This window comes from Eriocheir sinensis, unplaced genomic scaffold, assembly GCF_024679095.1.
Source record: "Eriocheir sinensis breed Jianghai 21 unplaced genomic scaffold, ASM2467909v1 Scaffold886, whole genome shotgun sequence".
NCBI lineage: Eukaryota > Metazoa > Arthropoda > Malacostraca > Decapoda > Varunidae > Eriocheir > Eriocheir sinensis.
This window is the reverse complement of record NW_026112259.1, coordinates 97,501-120,949: the sequence shown is the minus strand read 5'-3', so window position 1 is coordinate 120,949 and position 23,449 is coordinate 97,501. Positions and strand designations below refer to the sequence as shown.

Below are 23,449 nucleotides of genomic sequence, written 5' to 3'. Positions count from 1 at the left end.
ATCTCCCCAAGTAAAATAAATGAAGTTATGGATGAGAATGGAAAGATGTTGAAAGACGGGGAAGCTGTGAAAGAGATGGAGAGAATATTTCAAAAACTTAATGAATTTTGAGGATGGACGTCCAGCAGCTGTAACAGCAGCAGTTTTGAGTAGAGGTAGAGGAGGAGTATATAAAGAAAGAAGCATAACATATGAAGAAGTAAATCAGGCAATAAAAAGATAAAAAATGGAAAGGCAGCAGGAATTGATGGAATCACAGCAGAAATGTTGAAGTGTGGAGGAGATGAAGTTGTTAAATGGATGGTCAAGATATGTGAAGTAGCATGGGTGGGGGGTGGTGGTGCCAGCAGACTGGACGAAAGCCATCATTGTCCCAGTTTACAAGGGGAAGGTAAGGGCAGGAGAGGGGAATGTGGGAGCTATAGAGGTATAAGTCTCCTGAGTATACCCGGAAAGGTATATGGAAAAGTCATAATAGAGAGGGTGCAAAGACTTACAGAAGAGAAAATCAGTGAAGAACAAGGAGGCTTCAGGAAGGGAAGGGGATGTGTGGATCAGATATTTGCCTTCAGGATGGTAGTAGAAAAAATAATAGCAAAAGGAAAGAAACTATACGCTGCCTTCATGGATTTGGAAAAAGCTTATGACAGAGTCGATTGGATTGCATTGTGGGATGTTTTAAAGATTTATGGTGTGGGAGGAAAACTGCTTAGTGCAATAAAGTCTTTCTATGAGGATGCATCTGCATGTGTCAAAATTACTGGAGAAACAAGTGAACATTTTGAGATAAAAGTGGGCCTAAGACAAGGGTGCGTCATTTCACCTTGGTTATTCAATATTTATATGGATGGTGTTATTAGAGGAATTAAGGGCAAAGTTGGAGAAGTTGGAGTAAGACTGTTCGATGAGGGTAAGTGGGTACTGAATTCAGTACTGTTTGCTGATGACACGGTGCTCATTGCAGAAAATGAAAGTGACCTTCAAAATTTGGTCAGTGTTTTTGATAGTGTCTGTAACAGGAGAAAGCTGAAAGTAAATGTCAACAAAAGTAAAGTGATGGTTTGTGAGCGAAGTAGAAGTGAGGTTGTAGATTTTGTATGCCCATATAGAGTGGTAATTGAATGTGAAAAAGAATGCAAAATAATTTGAAAGGTGAAGAAATGGAGGAGGTCAATGAGTTTAAGTACCTTGGATCAGTTATGTGTAAGCATGGTGGTATGGAGGGAGAGATAAGAGAAAGGACATTGCAAGGAAGAAGGGTGGTAGGGTCTTTGGGACGAATCATGAATGGCAGAAGTGTGAGCATGGAGGTAAAGAGGGATTTGAGAAATACAATAATAGTACCAACCCTCACATATGCAAGTGAAACGTGGGCCTGGAATGAAAGTCAGAGGTCTAGAGTGCAGGCAGTGGAAATGAGTTATTTGAGGAGTGCTTGTGGTGTGAGTAGAATGGATGGAATGAGTAATGAAAGTGTGTACGAGCGTTTTGGAATGTGTCACAGGGGTGAAGGGAAGTGTGGAGTGGTGGAAGAAGTGAAGCGACAGACTTTAAAGTGGTTTGGCCACATGGAGCGAATGGAGGAGAGTAAGATGACCAGAAGGGTGTATGTGAGTGAGATAGATGGAGGGAATGCTAGAGGACGACCTCCAGTGAAATAGAGGGATAGGGTGCAAGAGTACGTTGGGGAGAAGGGGGAAAGATCTTTGATAAACTTTGAGCAGGCAAGGAGGGAGTGTCTGGATAGAGAAAGTTGGAAGCTCTTCTGCCGTGGCCATCCCCTGGTGGGAGCTCCTAGGAGCAGGCGTCGATGAAATTATGGTGATGACACACACACACACACACACACACACACACACACACACACACACACACACACACACACATGTCAAGGGGAGGGCACTATCAGTCTACTAAGTTTTCAAGCCCTGTTATGATGTTATTATAACAGCCCCGAGTTCGACCCCTGGCCATCACAGGTTGAAAAAATAAAAAAAGGGGAGGAAGAGGAAGAATAGTGACGCTAAGATTCCTCAACCTCACAGAGTGTACGGCTGGGTTCGAATCCCTGCTGTTCCCTCTCTGTAAGCTGCCACCAGGAGGTTGTAATATGGCACAAACCCCAAAGCCTGTAAGTGAGGAACGGCAGTTCTATGAACCAGGTGGGGCGGAACTAAACTAACTGTTTAGTCCCCAGACTCTCCCTGCCAAGGGCAGGCCTGGCAACACTTGACTTTAACAACTGTCCTACCTAGTAGATAGTGTCCGTCGCTCCCCAGCTTACTATGGGTTGTTCCTTGAGGTAGATGGTATCCTCAGTCCCAAGTTTGGTATTGTGGGGTCTTGGTTACCTTCGGAGGTCGTGGTGGGGGAGATTGCGAGACTGCACCTTAGGCTAGGAAGGCTGTATGCATTAATACAGGACATAGACAGAATACAATTTATTGGTTTAATCCTCACTCCCGATGGAAGGGTAGCATGTTTTGGTTAATACAAAGTTGTAAATCTTTCTTCTAATTCCTAACCTTCTTATCGATAAATGCTACACACGAGAGATGACCATATGTAGGTATATATCACAGGGCTACCGCCCGATTGACTAGACAATCCGATTTCAACTTCCCGCATCGGCGTGCATACACAAATAAAAACACTCATGACACACTCAGGACAAAAATAGGAAGAGAAGGGTAATTATGAGAGAAAGATCAGACTGTTACAGCTAAAGGGGGGGTGAGGTCACTGTTTGCCCCTCGTCCACCAAGCGGATGCCCCTTACCCGTTTTACACAATTTCCTTGGCTTGGTGGAGGCCTGAGAGCTACACTATATGCTGTTGTGCCGTGCCTAAAGGGGGGGTTTCGGAGCCGTTTCTACTCCCATCACCAGCCTGCTGATCTCGGGGGCGGCAGGGATTGGACTGGCTCGCCCTTACCTGGGCTCAGTTCAGGCACTCATGACTGAGGGCATGACCCTTGTTCACCACTGGCGTCTGGTTTCATTCCCGACTCTCAATGGGGGCGGCTTCAAGATGGCGCGCCACTCGCCTGGCCTAACCCCTGGACACCGGCCTTCACGGCCGTATTCTCAGTGACGGCCGTATTCTCAGTGAATCTCTTCCCCCTTCACGCGAGGAAACAAGGCTTCGTGGACCAAACGGTATTCTCAGTGAAGAGGAGTGTCTTTGATGCAGCGCGCGAAGCGGCGAGCGGGAAAAAAATGAACTAATTTCCTCTCTTGACGAAGAGGAGGTGAAGGCCCGCTCTTCGCTAATATCTTCGCACATTTAATGCTTTATTACAACATTTTTCCATGTTGCTGTATTATTAATTGGGTATAAGAACAATTTAAGTTTTCTAGGCCTTATATAAAAAATAATACAATGCGAGAAACAATATTTTTCTGTTTATTCAAGACTTCACGGTTCCTATGATAATTTAAGCCAACACTGAAACACACCTCTCAACCAGCACGCCCCGCCCTTTAGTCTCAACTATTCACAACAGTTATCTTTTTTGAGCGTTTGTAGGGCGGGCACTTCGAACCATAAGCATGCATTAAGATTGCTGGGATGAATTTTAAAGTGACGGACTAACAGGCTTTCTCCGGGCGCTTGTTTCACAAGTCTGTATGAATATGTGGTGGTATTCGGTACTCCGTGCTGGGCTTAACACAGCCAATCTCCAAACTCGTGACGTCACCTGTGGGTGGAGCTTAGCAAAGCTCAGCAATATAGATGATACAATTTTCCACCCACTGATAGGAGCTCTAAAGCTAGTTAAAATATATTTACAAGTGAGAAATAACGAAGGGAAAAAGAGATGTCTCATGGAACAGGAGGAAAATAAAGAAAATAAAAGCAGTTTATTATAACGAGGTCTCCTAAGCTCCGCCCACAGGTAACGGGATGATACGAAAGTGAAGCAAACATAGCCACGGGTACCAACCAATTAAATGCATCCATGTAAAATTTCTGCTATATATAATGTATGTCACTGTATCAAGCACTGTTTACATAAATATTAGTCACACTATATAATCCATTATATAAATGTACCTAAATTGCATTAAGGTTTCGGTTTTCAACGTTTGTTTGATTTGCAGTAGTACCAACACTACACGGAAAGATTGTTTCGAAGGTTAGGAACTGGGCATACCCTTCAGCGGAAACACACTCTCTAAGAGACGCTTCGACGAAGAGGGAAGAGCTTCACTGAGAATATGGCCGTGAATCTCTTCCCCCTTCACGAGAGGAAACAAGGCTTCGTGGACCAAATGGTATGCTCAGTGACGAGGAGTGTCTTTGACAGAGCTGGGCGCGTTACTGGATTTGGGGTAGTCCGCTACCGCTCCTCCGCACTTCGGACGCAGGTAGTCCGCACCTGTACTTCCGCGCCTAAAATTTTTTCGCTCGGTCCGCTACCGGACCTCCGCTACTGTACGCAAAACTATTAAAGCGCGCCTGAAAAAACTAGTCCGCACCTCAAAAATAAAACAAAATAGTACAAGGCAATAATACATCAAGCTTCATATATATATATATATATATATATATATATATATATATATATATATATATATATATATAGAGAGAGAGAGAGAGAGAGAGAGAGAGAGAGAGAGAGAGAGAGAGAGAGAGAGAGAGAGAGAGAGAGAGAGAGAGAGAGAGAGAGAGAGAAATATATATTTACCTTCAAATGGGGTGGGCCTCTCAAGCGCGAGTCTGGAATGTTCTATGCGGTAACGGCTTATTCCTCCCTAATTTACATTTTCCCATTCTTAATTAATTTCTGGCATTACACTGGAAGGGGTCCAGCTCCACGTCAGACAAGGAAATGTCTGACGTCGCCAGCGGCGTAGGGGTTCTGGAGGCTGACGATGCAGGCGTGCTGGTTCTGTAGCTCACGCTATTGACGCTACTATCCCCTGACACACTCCTGCTCCTGTCGCTATCACCTCTTTTCACGTATCTGTCCATGTTTATTTGTAAACACTAAACACTAAACAATCGCAGTGAATCACTAAATGTCAAAAGATTCTGAAAAGAAAAAGAAAATTGACACAGTGATCAGCTGGTAGCACATAGCCCGCCAAAACGCGCGAAAGTAATGCCGCGGACTGTTTGTCATCTTCGTTTTTTTATCTTTGAAAATCTCAGGTGCGGAAGTCTGGACCCAAAATTTCGCCTGTCCGCACCTGTTACTTCCGCACTTTTGAAAACGTTCCGCACTTCCGGGCTTCCGCACCTCGTTTGGCGGTCCGCAGGTGCGGAGGAGCGGAGGTCCGGACCGAGGTGCGGAAGTGCCCAGGTATGGTCTTTGATGCAGCGCGCGAAGCGGCGAGCGGGAAAGAAATGAACTAATTTCCTCTCTTGACGAAGAGGAGGTGAAGGCCCGCTCTTCGCTAATATCTTCGCACATTTAATGCTTTATTACAACATTTTTCCATGTTGCTGTATTATTAATTGGGTATAAGAACAATTTAAATTTTCTAGGCTTTATATAAAAAGTCATACAATGCTTAACATTATTTTTTTCTGTCTATTCAAGACTTCACGGTTCCCATGATAATTTAAGCCAACACTGGAACGCACCTCCAAGCCAGCATGCCCCGCCCTTCAGACTCAACTATTCACAACAGTTCTCCTTTTTAAGCGTTTGTAGGGCGGGCACTTCAAACCATAAGCATGAAGAGTGCTGGGACAAATTTAAAAGTGACGGACTGACAGCTAGGCTTCGGTCTCCGGGCGAATGTTTCACAAGTCTGTATGAATATGTGGTGCTATGTGGTACTCCGTGCTGGGCTTCTCACAGCCAATCTCCAAACTCGTGACGTCACCTGTGGGTGGAGCTTAGCAAAGCTCAGCAATCTAGATGATACCATTTTCCACCCACTGATAGGAGCTCTAAAGCTAGTTGAAAATATATTTATAAGGGAGAAATAACGAAGGGAGAAAGAGATCTCATGGAAAAGGAGGAAAATAAAGAAAATAAAAGCAGTTTATTCTAACGAGGTATCCTAAGCTCCGCCCACAGGTAACGGGACGATATCAGAGCGAAGCAAACATAGCCACAGATACCAACCAATTAAACCCATCAATGTAAATTTTCTGCTATATATAGTGTATGTCACTGTATCAAGCACTGCTTACATAAGTACTTGCCACACAATATTTTCCATTATAGAAATGTACCTAAAATGCATTTATGTTTCGGTTTTCAACGTTTGTTTGATTTGCAGTAGTACCAACACTACACGGAAAGATTGTTTCGAAGGGGGAAGAGAAACTAGGGTTTGAAAATATCTCTTCACGGAAACACACTCTCTAAGCGACGCTTCGACGAAGAGGGAAGAGCTTCACTGAAAATTCCGCCGTCAGCTGTCTCGCGCCCTCACCTGTGCCGTGGAAAGTTCAGTCCCGAATGAATCTCGTCAGGCCGAGCGGTTAACTCATGACCTTTCCCCTGACGTGGCCACCTCAAGGTTCCAACACTTTTCCTTCTCGCCTTTCAGCTTGGTACATTAATCTATCCTTCCTCTGCCTTTCTGAGGGTGTCTTTTTGTATGCTAATTCTAAACTTAATTTTCCCTTAATTTCTAAGTCCTAACGTATAAATATATATAAAAATAGGGATCCGGCTGGATTTATATCAGGGGTGCCAACCCAAGCTGTAGTTCGTATTTCTCGCTCTCTTCCCTTATCTACTTATGACATATTAACCTCTACGGGTATTGTTTCGGCTGAGGAGAAACTGGATCCGGTAAATAGCCATGGCCATGTACAAGGGATTATTCCCAATTTTCCCAATCGGCTTTTAACTGGCTTCTGCGGTGTTGGTATGCCGGCAGGTACGTTACATTATGAATATAAATATAATTTTCTTCCTCCTTTGATGACCCTTAATTCACGTTTAAGATAAATTAATATTTCAGTTTTTTTATTATTCCATGTGTGTGTGTGTGTTTGTGTGTGTGTGTGTGTGTGTGTTTGTGTTTGTGTGTGTGTGTGTGTGTGTGTGTGTGTGTGTGTGTGTAGGGAGGGCAAGGTAAGGTTTGGGGCGTATATAATTGTTCTGCGCGTTGCCTCGGTGCTCACCTCCGTCACGTTGGTCCCTGAGCCGGTGGTTGGTGAGAATCCAGTACCCACAAAAAGTGACGACACAAATCAGCAACAAATAAATAATAGGAGCAAAACAGTTTCATCCTCACACTACTCAGAAAAGGAATATGAGCAAGTGTGGCACGATAAGCGTCCCGTTGAAAAAACACAAACATTGGCAGCAGCGACTCTGCAGGAACGACGAACACGACCCGCCCTGGTGACAGGACGGCCAGCACAACCAAGAACTCCTGATAACAACTACCACTGACGGGGCTCTAGAGGCTGTGGGTCCACAGCCTAACTAGCCCCAAAACACCCACGAAGAAGAAGAACACGACAGGCAGTGTGTGTGTGTGTGTGTCATCTCCGTGCAGGGTCGGGCGGCAGACTCACCGCCACACCCACAGCTTCCTGCCAGACACTCACCACCATGACAGCCTGAACAAGGCCTAGCAGGGCATGCCTAAGCCTAGGTGAAGCTGATCCTACGAGGGAAGGTAATGATGGAGTGTGTGACCGGCATGGCCAAGACGCCCTGGCCCTTGGTGTTCCTCCAGCATCACACCTGCCGCCCCCTGCGGGCTGCTGGGCACCTTACTGAGGTGCCTTGTACTACTGCTCAGCTTTTACATAACCATTCCTGCAGAAACAGTTAAATGGGTGCCTGCTGTTCCTGTTGAGTGGGTGGTGCATGACACACGCCAGGGGTCAAGGGGAACAAAGGTAATGCCCCTAAGAAGGTGGTGTGTCAGATTTGGATATTTCAAACTAACTCACCTGGTTTACTCACCTGGTGGGCTTCCAGACCCCACAGTCCACATGATGACGAGGGAAGCCAGCACTCTGCTGATGCGCCAGCTCTCAATATTTAATTACATAAACAAAACAAATACTAATGAAAGAGCTGGATAGTCCATCATATGCAGTCAATTTGTAATGTAATTTATACGATTAGATGTAGAGCTACAGTCCATTTAATGATATTCCAAAAGTTTGTCCCCAAGATGATGAGCTAGTGCTGATTTAAATAGAGGTAGAGACTGGAGGGTGACTAGGGATTCAGGGAGGGAATTCCACAAAGGAATGCCTTTGACACTGAAGGACCTCTTCCTTAGTTCAAGCTGGGTCCTAACATGTGCTATTTAGTGCTGGTGGCCTCTAGTGGGTAGATCAGGAGTTAGAACAAAAAGGTCTGAGGGGGAGATTGCACATTTGTTATGAAAGGTCTGCCGGTAAGGTTGACGGGGACAAAGCCCCACCCAGCAGGTGATGTTAAATTTGAATAGGTCTGTTAAGTTTAGTGGTGGGGCGCTGTGCAATAACCTGCACAGTGTTGTTCTTCAGTAAATATCAGCAGTGCAGTGCTCAGTCTTGTGTAATATTGCACTCATGCCGGTGCACAAGTGCAAAATTACTAGTTACACCTGCACAGCTAAATTACCTTGATCTTGATTTATAATACACAGGGCACCCATTCAGGTGCATAACATGCATATTTGTGTTGGCTGTTGGGTGACGGGGGAGCCGGGTGTGCAGGGGAGGGAAGTGAATCAAGTGTAATTGTTAGTGTTGGTGTGTTGTGGTGACAAGTGAGTGTGTATTTGTTTTCTGAATGAGTCTATTGTACCGCAGTCTAAAATCTGTTGAGGGAGGCTGTTCCAGTCACACATGGTGCGTGGAAAGTATGAGTGCTTGTATGCGTCATTGTTAGTGTGATATGTTTGGTATTTATGGGTGTGTGTGTTATGAGTACGTTGACTGTTTGCATTGTGTAAGTTTGTGTGTGGGTCAATGTCAGTGTGAGTGTCTGTGATCTTGTATATCAGTGTAAGTCTGTGTGCTTGTCTGCGTATGTGAAGAGGGTCCATGTTTATCTGTTGTTTGATCCGTGTTGTGATGCCAGGCGTTCAAGTGTAATTGTTTGTAATGAACCTTGCTGCCTTGGTGTTGATTTGTTCTAGCTTATCAATGTTTCTGTGTGTGTAAGGATCCCACTCCGTGGAGCAGTATTCCAGTGTTGGTCTCACAAGTGTGTCATAAGCTACATAGTGCTTGTGCAAGGTCCTTTCTTGGTTGCAATGCCTACCACTTGTTATTGTATATTATTTTTGATAAATTTTGATATGCTTTACAAGGGTATAGATATTGGTTATCATGTCAGGCTTTGATGGGTTTGTATTCACCCTAGAAAACATGGAGTGGCAGCACACGGGGTAATTTTGATAAATCCCTGTGATCCACTTTGCAATGGTTATAGATATTGGTTATTACCTATCTGTTAGGCATTTATCCCCACAATAATGTGTCCTCAAGGCTCTGTTTTGTGACACTTGAATTTCTACATTTAAAATTATTGAAAATGACCCCATATCAAAAACCTTGGGCAAATATTGCCTCTGAAATAAATCTTAACCAGCTGATGAAGGTGAACCTTTGTGTTGCAGGATGACGGAAGACACGCCCCAGAGGAAGACGTCAGCCAGGAATCCCTGCGCGGTCAGCCTCTTGCTGGGGGTGCGGCAGCGGCAGCAACCGATGGCAAGTCTGGAGAAGCAGGTGAGGCAGAGGTTGAGGCTGGGCAGCTCTGGTCTTTGTTAGTAGGTCAGGAAAAGGCAGAGGCCAAGGGAGTGAGAAGCTCTTTTTCTTTTTTTCCTTTGTCCAGTTAATGAAGCAGCTCAAGGGGAAAAAAGCCCACTATGCATTGCTCCTGTAAAAGTAGATAGAAGTGAGTGGTCTGGAGAGAGTCAGTTACAGGTGGAGAGGTGTCTTGATATTCCCCTCATGAAAGAGTTCAAGTCATGGGCAGGAGGAAGCACAGACAAAGGAAGCTTGTTTGTTCCAGAGTGTACCAGCAAAAGGGATAAAGGAATGCAGACGGTGGTTTACTCCTGCATAAGGGATTTGTATAGCACAGGAATGAGACAGAGTAGAAAGTTGTGTGCAGCTTAGTGTGAATTTTTTCCCCTTCATTACTAGGCGGCATTAGATGTCCAGGCTTGAGGGACAGGAAAAGCAAGATCCCTACAATGCAGTACAGTTTATGTGGCATACCATTTTGAAATTGCTACATTTGACACATTTTGTCAGTAAGATACAATCTGATTGACCGATTAGGACCCCAACACACACACACACACACACACACACACACACACACACACACACACACACACACACACCTATGCACAAACCTCAACATATGATCGGAGGAGGCTAGACTGAACCTGGTGTGGTGTTTGAACCCTAAGCACGACTATTTTCTCTTCTAGTTTGGTCCTGAGTTAGTTATAGTGTTGTGTCTGCTGGTTATGACTCGGCAGTGGGGGATGAAAAGGCAAGTCCTGCTCTCTCAGTCTCTCTCTCTCTTGGCCTAAAGCCTTTCTAAAGTCTGTTCTCTTAAGTCAGACCCAAGCTGACAACATAAACCTAAGTGTGTTTGCAAGCTGAGTGTTGACTGGCTGCTGCTGTGGCTTCCAAGTTTTCTTTAACCTCTGTTTGTGTTTATCTCACGCAGCACTTTCTGCTAATATGCACTGTGCTTATGACCACGCTTAGGTTTATGTTGTCAGCTTGGGTCAGAATTAAGTGAACAGACTATAGTTGTGATATATAGGAATTGAGCTACACTTGTGGGCTCTTGTGTATGTGTTAGGTGGAGGTTGTATGTGTGTGTGTGTGTGTATTTACCTAGTGATATACAGGATGCTTTACGCTGGTCCTGTCTCCAAATTTCAGTTTATCAAGTATAGCTTTAATTCATGAATATTTTTTGCTTGAGCTCAATTTTATCTATTTTCAAGGTCATTCTAAGTCACAATGTATCTGTGTGTGTGTGTGTGTGTGTGTGTGTTTGTGTCTGCCTCTGCTTGCTTGTCTGGTTTTTGTATGCATTTACTTAGTCATAGTATAGAGGATTTTAACTAAGCTTGTGTTGACCTGCCTCCATATCTGCTTTCATACAACTGTACTTACTTTCATAAATTCATGGATGTTCTCAGCTCTGTCTCCTCATCCAGACACTTGCCAGTGTGAATCACTCCAGCAGGGAAGTCAAGCCCCATAATAATGATGATGATACTACTACTACTATTACTATTAATACTAATACTAGTAATAATAATAAAAGATGGTATATATATTTTATTTTACTCAACTGTATCACAAACTTCCCATTATGAACCACTCTTAACAGGGAAGCCAAACACAATAGTAATAATAATAATAATAATAATAATAATAATAATACAGCATATTTATTATACTTTATTTTACCATCTGGCATTTCAGGGTGAGATGGAGGTGTGGCCAGGCCTGTACGCACACCTCACCTCCCAGCTGATGGCCCTGGCGTGGGGCAAGGTGGTGCTGGTGCTGGAGGTGTGGCCAGGCCTGTACACACACCTCACCTCCCAGCTGATGGCCCTGGTGTGGGGCAAGGTGGTGCTGGTGCTGGAGGTGTGGCCAGGCCTGTACGCACACCTCACCTCCCAGCTGATGGCCCTGGCGTGGGGCAAGGTGGTGCTGGTGCTGGAGGTGTGGCCAGGCCTGTACACACACCTCACCTCCCAGCTGATGGCCCTGGCGTGGGGCAAGGTGGTGCTGGTGCTGGAGGTGTGGCCAGGCCTGTACACACACCTACCAGCTGATGGCCCTGGTGGGGCAAGGTGGTGCTGGTGCTGGAGGTGTGGCCAGGCCTGTACACACCTCACCTCCCAGCTGATGGCCCTGGCAGGGCAAGGTGGTGCTGGTGCTGGAGGTGTGGCCAGGCCTGTACACACCTCACCTCCCAGCTGGCGCGGGGCAAGGTGGTGCTGGTGCTGGAGGTGTGGCCAGGCCTGTACACACACCTCACCTCCCAGCTGGCGCGGGGCAAGGTGGTGCTGGTGCTGGAGGTGTGGCCAGGCCTGTACACACACCTCACCTCCCAGCTGGCGTGGGGCAAGGTGGTGCTGGTGCTGGAGGTGACCAGTCTGACCTCACCCAAACATTGTGGCAGGAACTGAGCACCACACATCCACACACTGGTATGCATTCTACCTCCCTATAGAATTCAATTGGGAAAAAAAAATTGATACATCACTGAAAACTTGAAAAAAATATTGCACAGAAATCTAAAAAATAGCTTAGACAATTATTATTACATAGCAGGATGATAGTAATATTGATAATAATAATAGTAATAATAATAATAATAATAATAATAATAATAATAATAATAATAATAATAATAATAATAATAATTAGAATGGTAATAAGCAATCCCTGTTGTGTGTGCAGGGTGGGTGGTGCCTGCCGTCCTGGCCAAGAGTGCCGCCCACACCCTCAGTGCCTTGCTGGGCCACCACTGCCCCCCTGCTGGACCCCCCTGCAGCCATCACCAAGGTGCCTGATAGCTGTCTGTCTGTCTATATCTTTCTGTATCAATCTGTCCATCTCTGTGCCTGTCTATCTATCTCTGCTTATATCTGTCTTTATCTATCTATCTATCTCAGTCTGTCTATATCCATTTATCTATCTCTCTGTCTGCCTTATCTCTGATGCAGGATTTATTGAACTGTTTTGTTTTAATATTGTTTTTTGTCCCTCTTTTTTATTATTATTCTCCTTACTTTACTGTCGCTGTCTATTTTATTTTCCCTATCCATGTCTGCTCATTAAGAGGAAGCTGTTTGGGCCTGTAGCATTGTCTTATTTTTCCTTGATGGCCTTTCTTGGATCTCAGAAACAATGTCTTTTTCCTATAGTTAACCTGCTCTTTTTCTCAACATTGACCTTCTCCCTTCCCTGTCCTCCCCTGCCTTCAGGAGACACTGCTGAGCCTGGTGTATGTCCAACGGGCACACTGGCGCTGCTTCCAGTACCAGGGTCCTTATGCCAGCAGGAGGTGCGGGGCGAGGCTGACCCCAGCACCTTCACCCCGAGCCTCTCCTTCCAAGGCCTGGTGGGTGTCTGGCCCTTACGCCTCCAGACCAGAGACGCCATGCAGCTCCTGACACCACAGACACAGCAGCTCAGGGAGAGGATTGGTGAGAAACTGCTGCAGCTGAGGAGGGAAGGTATGTAGGAAGGAGGGAGGAGGAGAAAGAGGAGAGGGAGGGAAGGAAGAAGAAAGGAAAAATGGAAAGGAGGAGGAAGGAAGGAAAGGAAAGGGAAGGCAAAGAGGAAGAGGGAGAGAGAGGGGGGTTGAGAGGGAAAGAAAAGGAAGCAGGGAGGAAGGGAGAGGGAGGCAAAGAAAGGGAAAGGAAGGAGGGGAAAGGAGAGTTAAGGGAAGGGAGGGAGTGAAGGAGATGTGAGAGAGGTTGGGAACATTAGGAAATGCCTTTGTACTGCAGTGGACCAATAATAATGGCTGAGGAGGAGGAGGAGAAGGAAGAGGGAGGGATGTACACCTTTCATAGGAAGCTCAGTCACAGCAAACAGGAGTCACTGAGGAGCTCTGTGCCTTGTCTTCAGAGGCCGTGGTGCTGAGTGAGTCTCCGAGGCTGTGTCTGGTGTGTGACGAGCAGGTGGAGCAACACGCAGCCTTACGGAAGGGTAAGTGCACTACACACTAAGGTGTTTTTTCATTCACAGACAAAACATAATGAAGATAGTCTAAGTACTCTGATGTACCCGAGGCAGATCTTGGTACCTGCCAGAATTTTTACCTCAAGAAGACCAAGTTTCCCTCACATATATATCTACTTGGACTGAATTTCTTGTCCACACCAAACCCACTGAGGCAGCACATGGCATCTTTTTACCAGAGCTTTTACCTCAAAAAGACTCAGAGTTTCCCTCACATTTACCATTTATAGAGGACTTCGTGGTGCAGTGGTTAGCACACTCGGCTCACAACCGAGAGAGCCTGGGTTCGATTCCTGGGTGGAGTGGAAAAATTTGGGCGGCTTTTCCGATACCCCACGCCCCTGTCCAGCCAGCAGTGAATGGGTACCAGGTATTAATCGGGGGTTGTGTCCTGTCTCCTGGGATCTGTTCCCTTCTATAATTCCTTCCCTTCTGTCTCTCTCCGGCATATGACCACAGATGTTGCGCCGACTAAACCAAACTTTCCAACTTTCTGCATACCATTTATTTATTTTCACCCAATTCCTTGTTACATATGTCACCCATTCAGGCAGCTTTAATACTCTTTACCAGAGCTAGAAGACAAAGCTTTCCTCACTTATCTAACCAACACTTAACCACCATAACTTTGACCACACATAACCCCTTGAGGCAGCTTTCTACCCTCGTACTAGAGCAACCTTTTTTACCAGACAAGTTTCCCTCACACCACAACACACAGAGGTACACACTAACTCACCCTCTCCCCCCTACACACAGGGAACATCCAGAGCGGCCAGAGTGCATCCAACGGGTGTGGGAGATGCTGGGGCGAGGCCAGCGGCTGCAGGTGGGTGTTGGAGGCACTGTCTGTATGATGTGTGTGTTCATGTTTATGTCACTGTTCCGTCGTTCACTGTTCCGTTGTTTACTTCTCCTTGTTCGCCTTGCTTAGTATGAGTCTCCCTTCACACCTGCACTGGCTAACACCTGTATAGCCACCCATAGTAATGCATAGAGGGTATGCAGCTCTCTCTATTCCTTGGACCTGCTTTATAAACATGATGCAGTGTCAGCCAGTAGGATCAGTTGGGTTGAGTTGAGGCAAAGAAGCTGTTCTCATTGTTGGAATTAGAAGAGAGAGAGAGAGAGAGAGAGAGAGAGAGAGAGAGAGAGAGAGAGAGAGAAGAGAGAAGAGAGAGAGAGAGAGACCCTTGATTCAGCTATTCCACCACCCCGTGTCTTTCCTCCCAGCTACAAATCAGAAAATTAACCCTCGAGTGCTAAGTCCTCTGAGTATTTTTCTCCCCACACTGGTGCTCAAGTATTGCATTTTCATCCACTCACAATTACCTGACACTTTTTTCTTTTCCTGTTATGGTTCCCACTGATCAATGTCTAGATCGGCACAACCCTGTCCAGCACATGAAGGTTCACCCTGCTATCCAAGCTCCCAATGCAAGAACCAGTTATGGTCCTCAGCTCTAGTATTTCATCGTCCAGTGTCCTTCCTCCCAGCCACAGTTCAGGAGGAAGAAGTCGTGTTTACTTAAGCCACAGTGTTTTTCTTGTGTTGTTTCAGAGTGGCATGGGTGACGCAGAGGCTATCACTCAGGTGGTGCTGCCCGTGGCCTACCAGTTCAACCCACAGCTGGTCCTGGTCACTGCCAGCCTTGATGTTGGTGCGGGGACCCACTTGGAGGTTGGTGGATGGTGTCACTATCTGTATGACTACCTGCTGCTGCCTCTTTCTCTTTTTCTGTCACCATCTGTTCAGTTCAGTTCAGTTCTCTCTCCATAATTATATTTTCAGTTCATGGTCGGGAGTTTTGGCTTCATAACAGCACTCCCTGGTGCAATCCTCACTGTTTGGGTTTCTTGTTTTCCTCTCTTTATTCCTTTAGTGTTCTGTTCTTATCCAAAATTTCTGTATTGTTCTTTTTGCTTTTTTTATTTATTTATTTATTTATTTTTATCTGCTTTAATAACTCATCTTCAGGGGCTGCCATGTGTATGCAATGAAGCATTTTGTAGTCTCCTTATATTGTATCCTGGTGTATTGTCATCTCAGACCATTGCATTCCATAGTGAAGAACTCCCTTCCTCTTCCTCACCCCCATTCCTCCCTTCATGCATCTCATACCTAAAGTAACACAGCCTAACCATTGCATTCCATATTAAAGAACTCCCTTCCTCTTCCTCACCCCCATTCCTCCCTTCATGCATCTCATACCTAAAGTAACACAGCCTAACCATTGCATTCCATAGTGAAGAACTCCCTTCCTCTTCCTCACCCCCATTCCTCCCTTCATGCATCTCATACCTAAAGTAACACAGCCTAACCATTGCCTTCCATATTAAAGGACTCCCTTCCTCTTCCTCACCCCCATTCCTTCCTTCATGCATCTCATACCTAAAGTAACAGCCTCACACACACTCCCAGGTTGCCACGTGAGTCCCGATTGCTTTGGACATATGATGGCCCTTCTGTCTGGCCTGGCCGAGGGCCGCATGGTTCTGGCACTGGAGGGCGGCTTCAGCCTCAACACCATCAGCTACTGCATGACGCTGTGTGCCAAGGCCTTGCTGGGGATCCTGCTGCCCCTGAGCCCCAGCTGGTGCCCAACAAGAGTTCAGTGCAGACCCTCAATGACGTCATCCGTACCCACAGCCGCTACTGGCCGGCGCTCTGCTTCAAGGTGAGTGTGGGGGTCTTTAATCCGACCACTGCAATTGGCACGGATTTGGCCTTCACTGGTAGCCCGGTAACATACAGTCCTAGGTCTTTCTCTGCCTCTGTGGTGATAGTGGAGTGTTTCCCATGTATTATTGGTGTGCTGGATATCCCCTCCCAAGGTGCAGGACTTTACATTTTTCTTCAGTGAATTGTAGCAGACACTTTTTGTTCCATTGCTGTAGCTTGGTGAGGTCTTCTTGTAAGAAATCCACAGTCAAGGGGTTAAGGGGCAGGACTGGTGAACGTTATCCCTCATGTCCTGCTGGTGTGTTCTGTGCCTGGTAGTGTTGTCAGTACATAATATAGAAAGCTGCCTCATTTCCAGAACTATATATTGGACATGTATTAGTTAGATCTCTCAAAACATTTCTTCAGTTCTCAGTGGCTATAGATATTGTTGTTGTCAAACAGTAAGAAGCAAAACACATTATCCTCTCTATGTTTTGCAGTCTTTTCTTGTGGTTTGAGTCCTTGTGGTGCCTGACCCTGGGCAAGGTTACTTTCTTTACTGCCCTCACACTGCTCCTTGCCTCCCTGGAGCAGAGTCAGGGAGAGGTTGTCTACATCTACCATCAGTATAACAGTCTTGGTGATTAGTAGAAGATAATAGAAGGAATAGAAGGTTAATTTTGATTTATATTAGTTTTTTTCATAATATCTCTTCTTCCTTCTCCTCCTCCTCTCTCTCATTCTTCCTCCCTCTCTCTTCCTTTCTTCCTCCCTTTCCCTCTCCTCTGTCTCTGCCTTCATTACATTCTTCACCCATTCCTCCTCTCCTCTCCCCTCCAGGATTTATACCTCATCCAAATCTCTCCTTATATTAGAATCGCTTCTCTTTCCTTCCCTCCCTCCTCTCCTCCTTCTCCCTCTCCCTCCCACTCTCTCTTCCATTCCCTTCTTTATCCACCTTTTCCCTTCTCTTTCCTTCCCTCCCTCCTCTCCACCTTCTCCTCTCCCTCCCACTCTCTCTTCCATTCACTTCTTTATCCACCTTTCTCTTCTCTCCTTCCCTCCTCCTCTCCCTCCCACTCTCTTAAATTCTCTTCTTTATCCACCTTTTCAATCTTTCCTTCCCTCCCTCCTCCTCCTCCTTCTCCCTCTCCCTCCCACTCTCTCTTCCATTCCCTTCTTTATCCACCTTTTCCCTTCTCTTTCTCTCCACCACTCTTTACTTCTCTCTCCTCCCTCACTCTGTCTCCCTTGGTCCACTCTGTTCTCTCTCTCTCCTTCCCTCCATGCCTCCCTCTCCTTCCTCCTCCTCTTCTAGATTTGGATAGTAATATGTTTTAATGTATTGCAGAAAGAAGAAGAAGAAAAGAAGAGAAGGAGAGGGTATATCTGTGTGTGTGTTATATGGACAAAATTTAAACTGATTTCTTTCAACATATATTTTATTATTTTATTGAAAGACAAACTTTTCTTCTTCACTTCCTCCTTCTTCTTCTTCCTCTCTTTCATCTTCTTCTTCTTCCTCTCTTTCATCTTCTTCTTCATCTTTTGTCAGGGGTTCTGATAGGAAGAGAAATAATAAAATAATGATAAAGAATTAGCTCTATAGAGAAAGAGGGGGGGGGACCCATATATGTGTCTGTGGGGGTTGTCAACATACTGTGGGGGTCATCCTGAGAGAGAGAGAGAGAGAGAGAGAGAGAGAGAGAGAGAGAGAGAGAGAGAGAGAGAGAGAGAGAGAGAGAGAGAGAGAGAGAGAGCACAGCCTTCTGTCTCTTTCTCTTCCTTCTCCTTATTCTTTCTCTCTTTCTACTACTACTACTACTACATTTCCTCAGTAGTTAGTCAGTCACTGTGTGTGTTTGTGTGTGTGTATCTCAATCTCAGAAGTGCCTCCATCTGTCCCTGCTGTGGCACTCTCACTCTTCAATTCCTCTTCTTCTATCTCTTTAAATCTTCACTTATATACCCATGCAGTCTTCTCCTCTTCCTTCTTCTTCTCACTTTCCCTGACAGTCCCTCTCTCAAGCCTTCCCTCATACACTCTCTTCACAAACCCATTCTCATCACGTGTCCAAACTATATCGGCACAGCACACTCCACTCCTTTCGCTGCCACACCCACACCATACTGCTCATACACGCTTCATTCTGTCTCATCCTGACACACCACACACACCTCTTGTATAACACCTTTCCACTGCATGTATATCCCCTTGCTCTGCTGCGTGTCATGTACAGTACTTGGCTAAAGCTGTTTCTTGATCCCCTCTTGGCCTCCATGCTCACACTTCTTCCCTTTCTAACTCTGCCCTTCGCTGCTCTCTTCCTGACCTCACCTCCCTGTGCATCTGGCCGCCCTAAACTCATCTATATATTCCTGCACTATTCACTTCTCTCCCTCCCACGTTCCCATTCATTACAGTTTATTTATCTCCTCATTCCCTCTCACTAGCACTCCATTTCTTGTTACAATTGTCACTTTTCTCCCCTATTTCTCTCCCATTTATCTTGGTGTGTGTGTGTGTGTGTGTGTGTGTGTGTGTGTGTGTGTGTGTGTGTGTGTGTGTGTGTGTGTGTGTGTGTGTGTGTGTGTGTGTGTGTGTGTGTGTGTACCTCCTGTAATAATAAAATAATGTAGGAATGCTCAATAAAAATAAATTACAAATATATATTACTATTATTATTACCATTGTTATTATCATTAGACCCAAGAAGGAGGAAGAGGGATAGAGAGAAGGAAGGAAGGAAGAGGAGGAGGAGGAGAGGCAGGAGGCAAGGGAAAGGGAGAAGAGAAGAGAAGAAGGGAAGGAAGGTGAGGAAGGAAGAGAAGAAGAATGAAGGAAGGGAAGAAGATATGAGAAAGGAGGAGAGATGGAGGAGGAGGAGGAGGAGGAGGTCATAATCTATCTTCCTCTGCACCGTGAACCTAAAAGAACACTTCTTATGACCCTCCCTGCCCTCCTTTTTGGCCTTTGGGAACAGCTGATGTGCGGGGCAAATGCTTCCGACCTTAGGAGGGAGGTGAAAGGGAGGAGAAGAACTGGAGAGGAGGAGATAAAATGGAGAAGTGGAGGAGAAAGGGGAAGACCAGCAGCAAGAAGACATGAAATAATGACAAGAAATATTAAGGAAAGAGGAAAACAAAAGTAACGAGGAAAAATAACAGGTTAGGGAAAGAAAACAAGGAAAGTAACAAATAAAAAAGTTAAGAAAAACTGAAATAAAACAAGAATATTAAGTAAAGGAAATAAAGAAAAGGACACTGGCCGAATCACTCCCCCAGCCGCCCCTGAGGCCTTAACACACACACACACACACACACACACAATAATTCCCTAAACAGACCCCACAGTTACAGGGCCAATGCAACATGTTTTCAGCCCCCAAACAGCCCCTTCCAAGCCCTCTAGTGTGCCCAGACCTTCCTGTAGAGGCCAGGGCAGCTCAACAGACTCTAGCCCCAGCCCAGGGACGGGTTTTAATAACACTAACAGACGTATTTTGACAACAATGACAGTCACCAAGAACCTGTAGAGTGGACAGGAGGAGGAGAGAGGAGGGAAGGAAGGGAGCAGAGGAGGAGGAGCAGAGAAAGAAAAATTGAAAGAGGAGGAAAAGGAAGAAATGATGATGAAAAGATGGAAGAAAATAAAGAAAATAAAAGGAGAAAAAATGAATAAAAAAGAAATTGTGCTATTTTTTTACCTTTGTTCCTAAGTCTTCTTCCTTTTCTTTTTCTTCTTCTTCTTCATCTCATTCCATGGAAGAAGTTAAGTTGAATTAGTATTCGTATACTAAAAATAAGAAAACTGTGTCCCTGCCTCCCTGATACGTTCCCTGCCTTCTAGCACTATAGTCCTGCCGCCTCGTCCTGCCTCCCTGTTATATGTTTAAGGCCGAGATTTTTCTCTCTTTTCTACTACACCCGGTCCCACACGTCCTCTGCGTGTATTGAAACACACGAGACATTAATCAAGACAAGGAGAGGGTTTTGTTGGCTGCCCGGGATTGAACCTGTGACCAGCGTGACGGGAGAGCCACTGCCTTACCAGTCGGCCAAAGAGGTACCCCGCTGGCTGAGTGGGTTATGGGAGGCTTGCCCATCAGGCCTAGTCGCTGCACTACATATGCATTAAAACAACTCTGAAAACAATTACAATTACGAAGAAAAGAATGGAATTGACGACATTCCCTCATCACATCTTAATCCTCCCTTTCAATGCCTCCCTCATGTATTCCCTCCCTCTCCACACTGTAACAGGCAAGTGACAAGGGCCAGGAGGAGGAGGAGGAGGAATTAGTGATAAGGGAAGGCATGCCTGACACCACAAAACCTCAAAACTGCCAACTCTCTGAATAAGCTGAAAAACTAAAATACTGGAGCCTACATTATTCCATCACCTCCTCTCCATCTCCTGGTTCCTTCCGTCCAGGAGAGAGCAGCGGAGTTCCTTGAGCAGGCCCTTCCACTTGTAAACCTGGGACTTCTTGGACGTGAGGCATCTTGGACAGCTCTGTGGTGTGGTGCTCAGGCTGGGGAGGAGAAATGTGTAGGGAATGTGTTGGGGGAGGGAGGGGAGAGGGAAGGAGGAGGGGAAGGAGGAGAGAAGCTAGCAAGATTTTACTGTATATTAACCAGACATGGGGCGATTACTTATGTTATGTAATCAATTACGATTATGATTACTTCATATTTTCACGATTGCGATTACAATTACAATAAAATTAAGTGTAATCAATTACGATTACGATTATATGATGTATTAATCATGACTACAGGAAGGACTGAAAGGTGAACTTGCAAATTTCACACATGTACCATACTGAATATTTAATTGGTTGAATTACTATAGATATTTAGAGTACATACTTGCTGTACGAGAAACTATTAACTAAACTTTGCTAATGTAATCACAAAAGTAATCACGATTACAGTTGTACTTTTATAATGTATTCGATTACGATTACGATTATTTAAAAAAAATAAGAGGGTAATCGATTAAGATTACTTGAAAAACTGTAAACGATTGTAATTGATTACGATTACTTGAAAAACTGTAAACGATTGTAATTGATTACGATTACTTGAAAAACTGTAAACAATTGTAATTGATTACGATTACTTGAAAAACTGTAAACAATTGTAATTGATTACGATTACCCCATGTCTGATATGAACATGATTCATAACGCAGCATGACTAAAGTAAAAAGAAAGGATATATTAATTAACATGATTCATAACGCAGCATGACTAAAGTAAAAAGAAAGGATATATTAATTAACATGATTCATAAAGCAGCATGACTAAGGTAAAGAAGAAGAGGATATATTAAGTAACATGATTCATAACGCAGCATGACTAAGGTAAAGAAGAAGAGGATATATTAATTAACATGATTCATAACGCAGCATGACTAAGGTAAAGAAGAAGAGGATATATTAATTAACATGATTCATAACGCAGCATGACTAAGGTAAAGAAGAAGAGGATATATAAATTAACATGATTCATAACACAGTATGACTAAGGTAAAGAAGAAGAGGATATATTAAGTAACATGATTCATAATGCAGCATGACTAAGGTAAAGAGGAAGAGGATATATTAATTAACATGATTCATAACGCAGCATGACTAAGGTAAAGAGGAAGAGGATATATTAATTAACATGATTCATAAAGCAGCATGAATAAGGTAAAGAGGAAGAGGATATATTAATTAACATGATTCATAACACAGCATGACTAAGGTAAAGAAGAAGAGGATATATTAAGTAACATGATTCATAACACAGCATGACTAAGGTAAAGAAGAAGAGGATATATTAAGTAACATGATTCATAACACAGCATGACTAAGGTAAAGAAGAAGAGGATATATTAAGTAACATGATTCATAACACAGCATGACTAAGGTAAAGAAGAGGATATATTAAGTAACATGATTCATAACACAGCATGACTAAGGTAAAGAAGAAGAGGATATATTAAGTAACATGATTCATAACGCAGCATGACTAAGGTAAAGAGGAAGAGGATATATTAAGTAACATGATTCATAACGCAGCATGACTAAGGTAAAGAAGAAGAGGATATATTAATTAACATGATTCATAACACAGCATGACTAAGGTAAAGAAGAAGAGGATATATTAATTAACATGATTCATAATGCAGCATGACTAAGGTAAAGAGGAAGAAGAACAAGAAGAAGAAGAGGAACAAGACCAGGAGCATTATCCAGGGTCTGTGTAAAGCCTTTCTCTAAGCCCGCCCTGCACGCGGAGTTGTTGGTTGTGGCGCCACACGTCTCAGAGCTGGAGGGCTTCCTGGCCCGCCGCTGCCCCTCCATCTCCGGGGCCAGGCTCTGGAGCTTCTTCTCAGCCTACTGGAGGGATTTGAGGGGAGGAAAAAGGAAATCAATCAAAGTTCTTCCTCACTAAAGATGTCACTTAATATGAACTAAATACTGGCAGCCTCTTTGCTATTTTTTGCCTTCATTAAATTCCTGGAGGGTCTGAGAGGAGGAAAAAGGAGTATGAGTAACAGCAAAGGCACAGCTCTGCCTCACCATAAGATGTCATTTACAGCAACTAAAAACACTGCGGCCAGCTTCCTAACTATTTCTGGCCTTTGTTGAATAATTCCTGGAGGGTCTGGGAGGAGGGAGGGGAGAAGGGGCAGAGGGAAAGGAGGAAAGAAGGGAACAGGAGAGAAGGAGGAAAGAAGGGAAGGAGTGGCAAAATCACAGCTCTTCCTCACCAATAGATGTCATTTATACCAACTAAAAAATGCTGGCAGGTTCCTAACTATTTCTTGCCCCTGACATATTTCTGATGCTGGCAGGTTCCTAACTATTTCTTGCCCCCGACATATTTCTGATGCTGGCAGGTTCCTAACTATTTCTTGCCCTGACATATTTCTGATGCTGGCAGGTTCCTAACTATTTCTTGCCCCTGACATATTTCTGATGCTGGCAGGTTCCTAACTATTTCTTGCCCCTGACATATTTCTGATGCTGGCAGGTTCCTAACTATTTCTTGCCCCTGACATATTTCTGATGCTGGCAGGTTCCTAACTATTTCTTGCCCCTGACATATTTCTGAAGTGTTC

General features: G+C 44.6%; 2 protein-coding genes and 1 long non-coding RNA gene across 7 annotated transcripts in view; all 3 read left to right on the top strand.

Moving 5' to 3' along the window:
• The window catches only part of LOC126994817 (uncharacterized), a 37,326-nt gene extending 24,685 nt beyond the window's left edge, over positions 1-12,641 (top strand). The window contains exons 2-6 of one of the 3 annotated variants that reach the window (XM_050854098.1): positions 9,546-9,657; positions 11,389-11,478; positions 11,557-11,712; positions 12,063-12,125; positions 12,379-12,641. In XM_050854098.1, coding sequence (XP_050710055.1) covers positions 9,547-9,657; positions 11,389-11,478; positions 11,557-11,712; positions 12,063-12,104 — 399 coding nt within the window. In that variant the 5' untranslated portion in view covers position 9,546 and the 3' untranslated portion in view covers positions 12,105-12,125; positions 12,379-12,641. Of the gene's footprint in view, positions 1-9,545; positions 9,658-11,388; positions 11,713-12,062; positions 12,126-12,378 lie in introns of all 3 variants that reach the window. The other 2 variants (XM_050854099.1, XM_050854097.1) reach the window with 2 other exon arrangements.
• Positions 12,642-12,802: 161 nt separating this feature from the next.
• Positions 12,803-14,421, top strand: LOC126994815 (uncharacterized). The gene is made up of 2 exons (XM_050854095.1): positions 12,803-13,157; positions 13,555-14,421. The coding sequence occupies exons 1-2, from the start codon at positions 12,803-12,805 to the stop codon at positions 13,653-13,655; spliced, it is 456 nt and encodes a 151-aa protein (XP_050710052.1). The 3' UTR covers positions 13,656-14,421.
• A 6,526-nt stretch (positions 14,422-20,947) lies between these two features.
• The window catches only part of LOC126994816 (uncharacterized), a 2,624-nt gene continuing 122 nt past the window's right edge, over positions 20,948-23,449 (top strand). Inside the window, exons 1-4 of one of the 3 annotated variants that reach the window (XR_007749633.1) lie at positions 20,948-21,593; positions 21,702-21,811; positions 22,087-22,251; positions 22,304-23,449. The exon at positions 22,304-23,449 is cut by the window's right edge and continues 122 nt beyond it. This is a non-coding gene — a long non-coding RNA (uncharacterized LOC126994816). Of the gene's footprint in view, positions 21,594-21,614; positions 21,812-22,086; positions 22,252-22,303 lie in introns of those variants that run through there. The other 2 variants (XR_007749634.1, XR_007749632.1) reach the window with 2 other exon arrangements.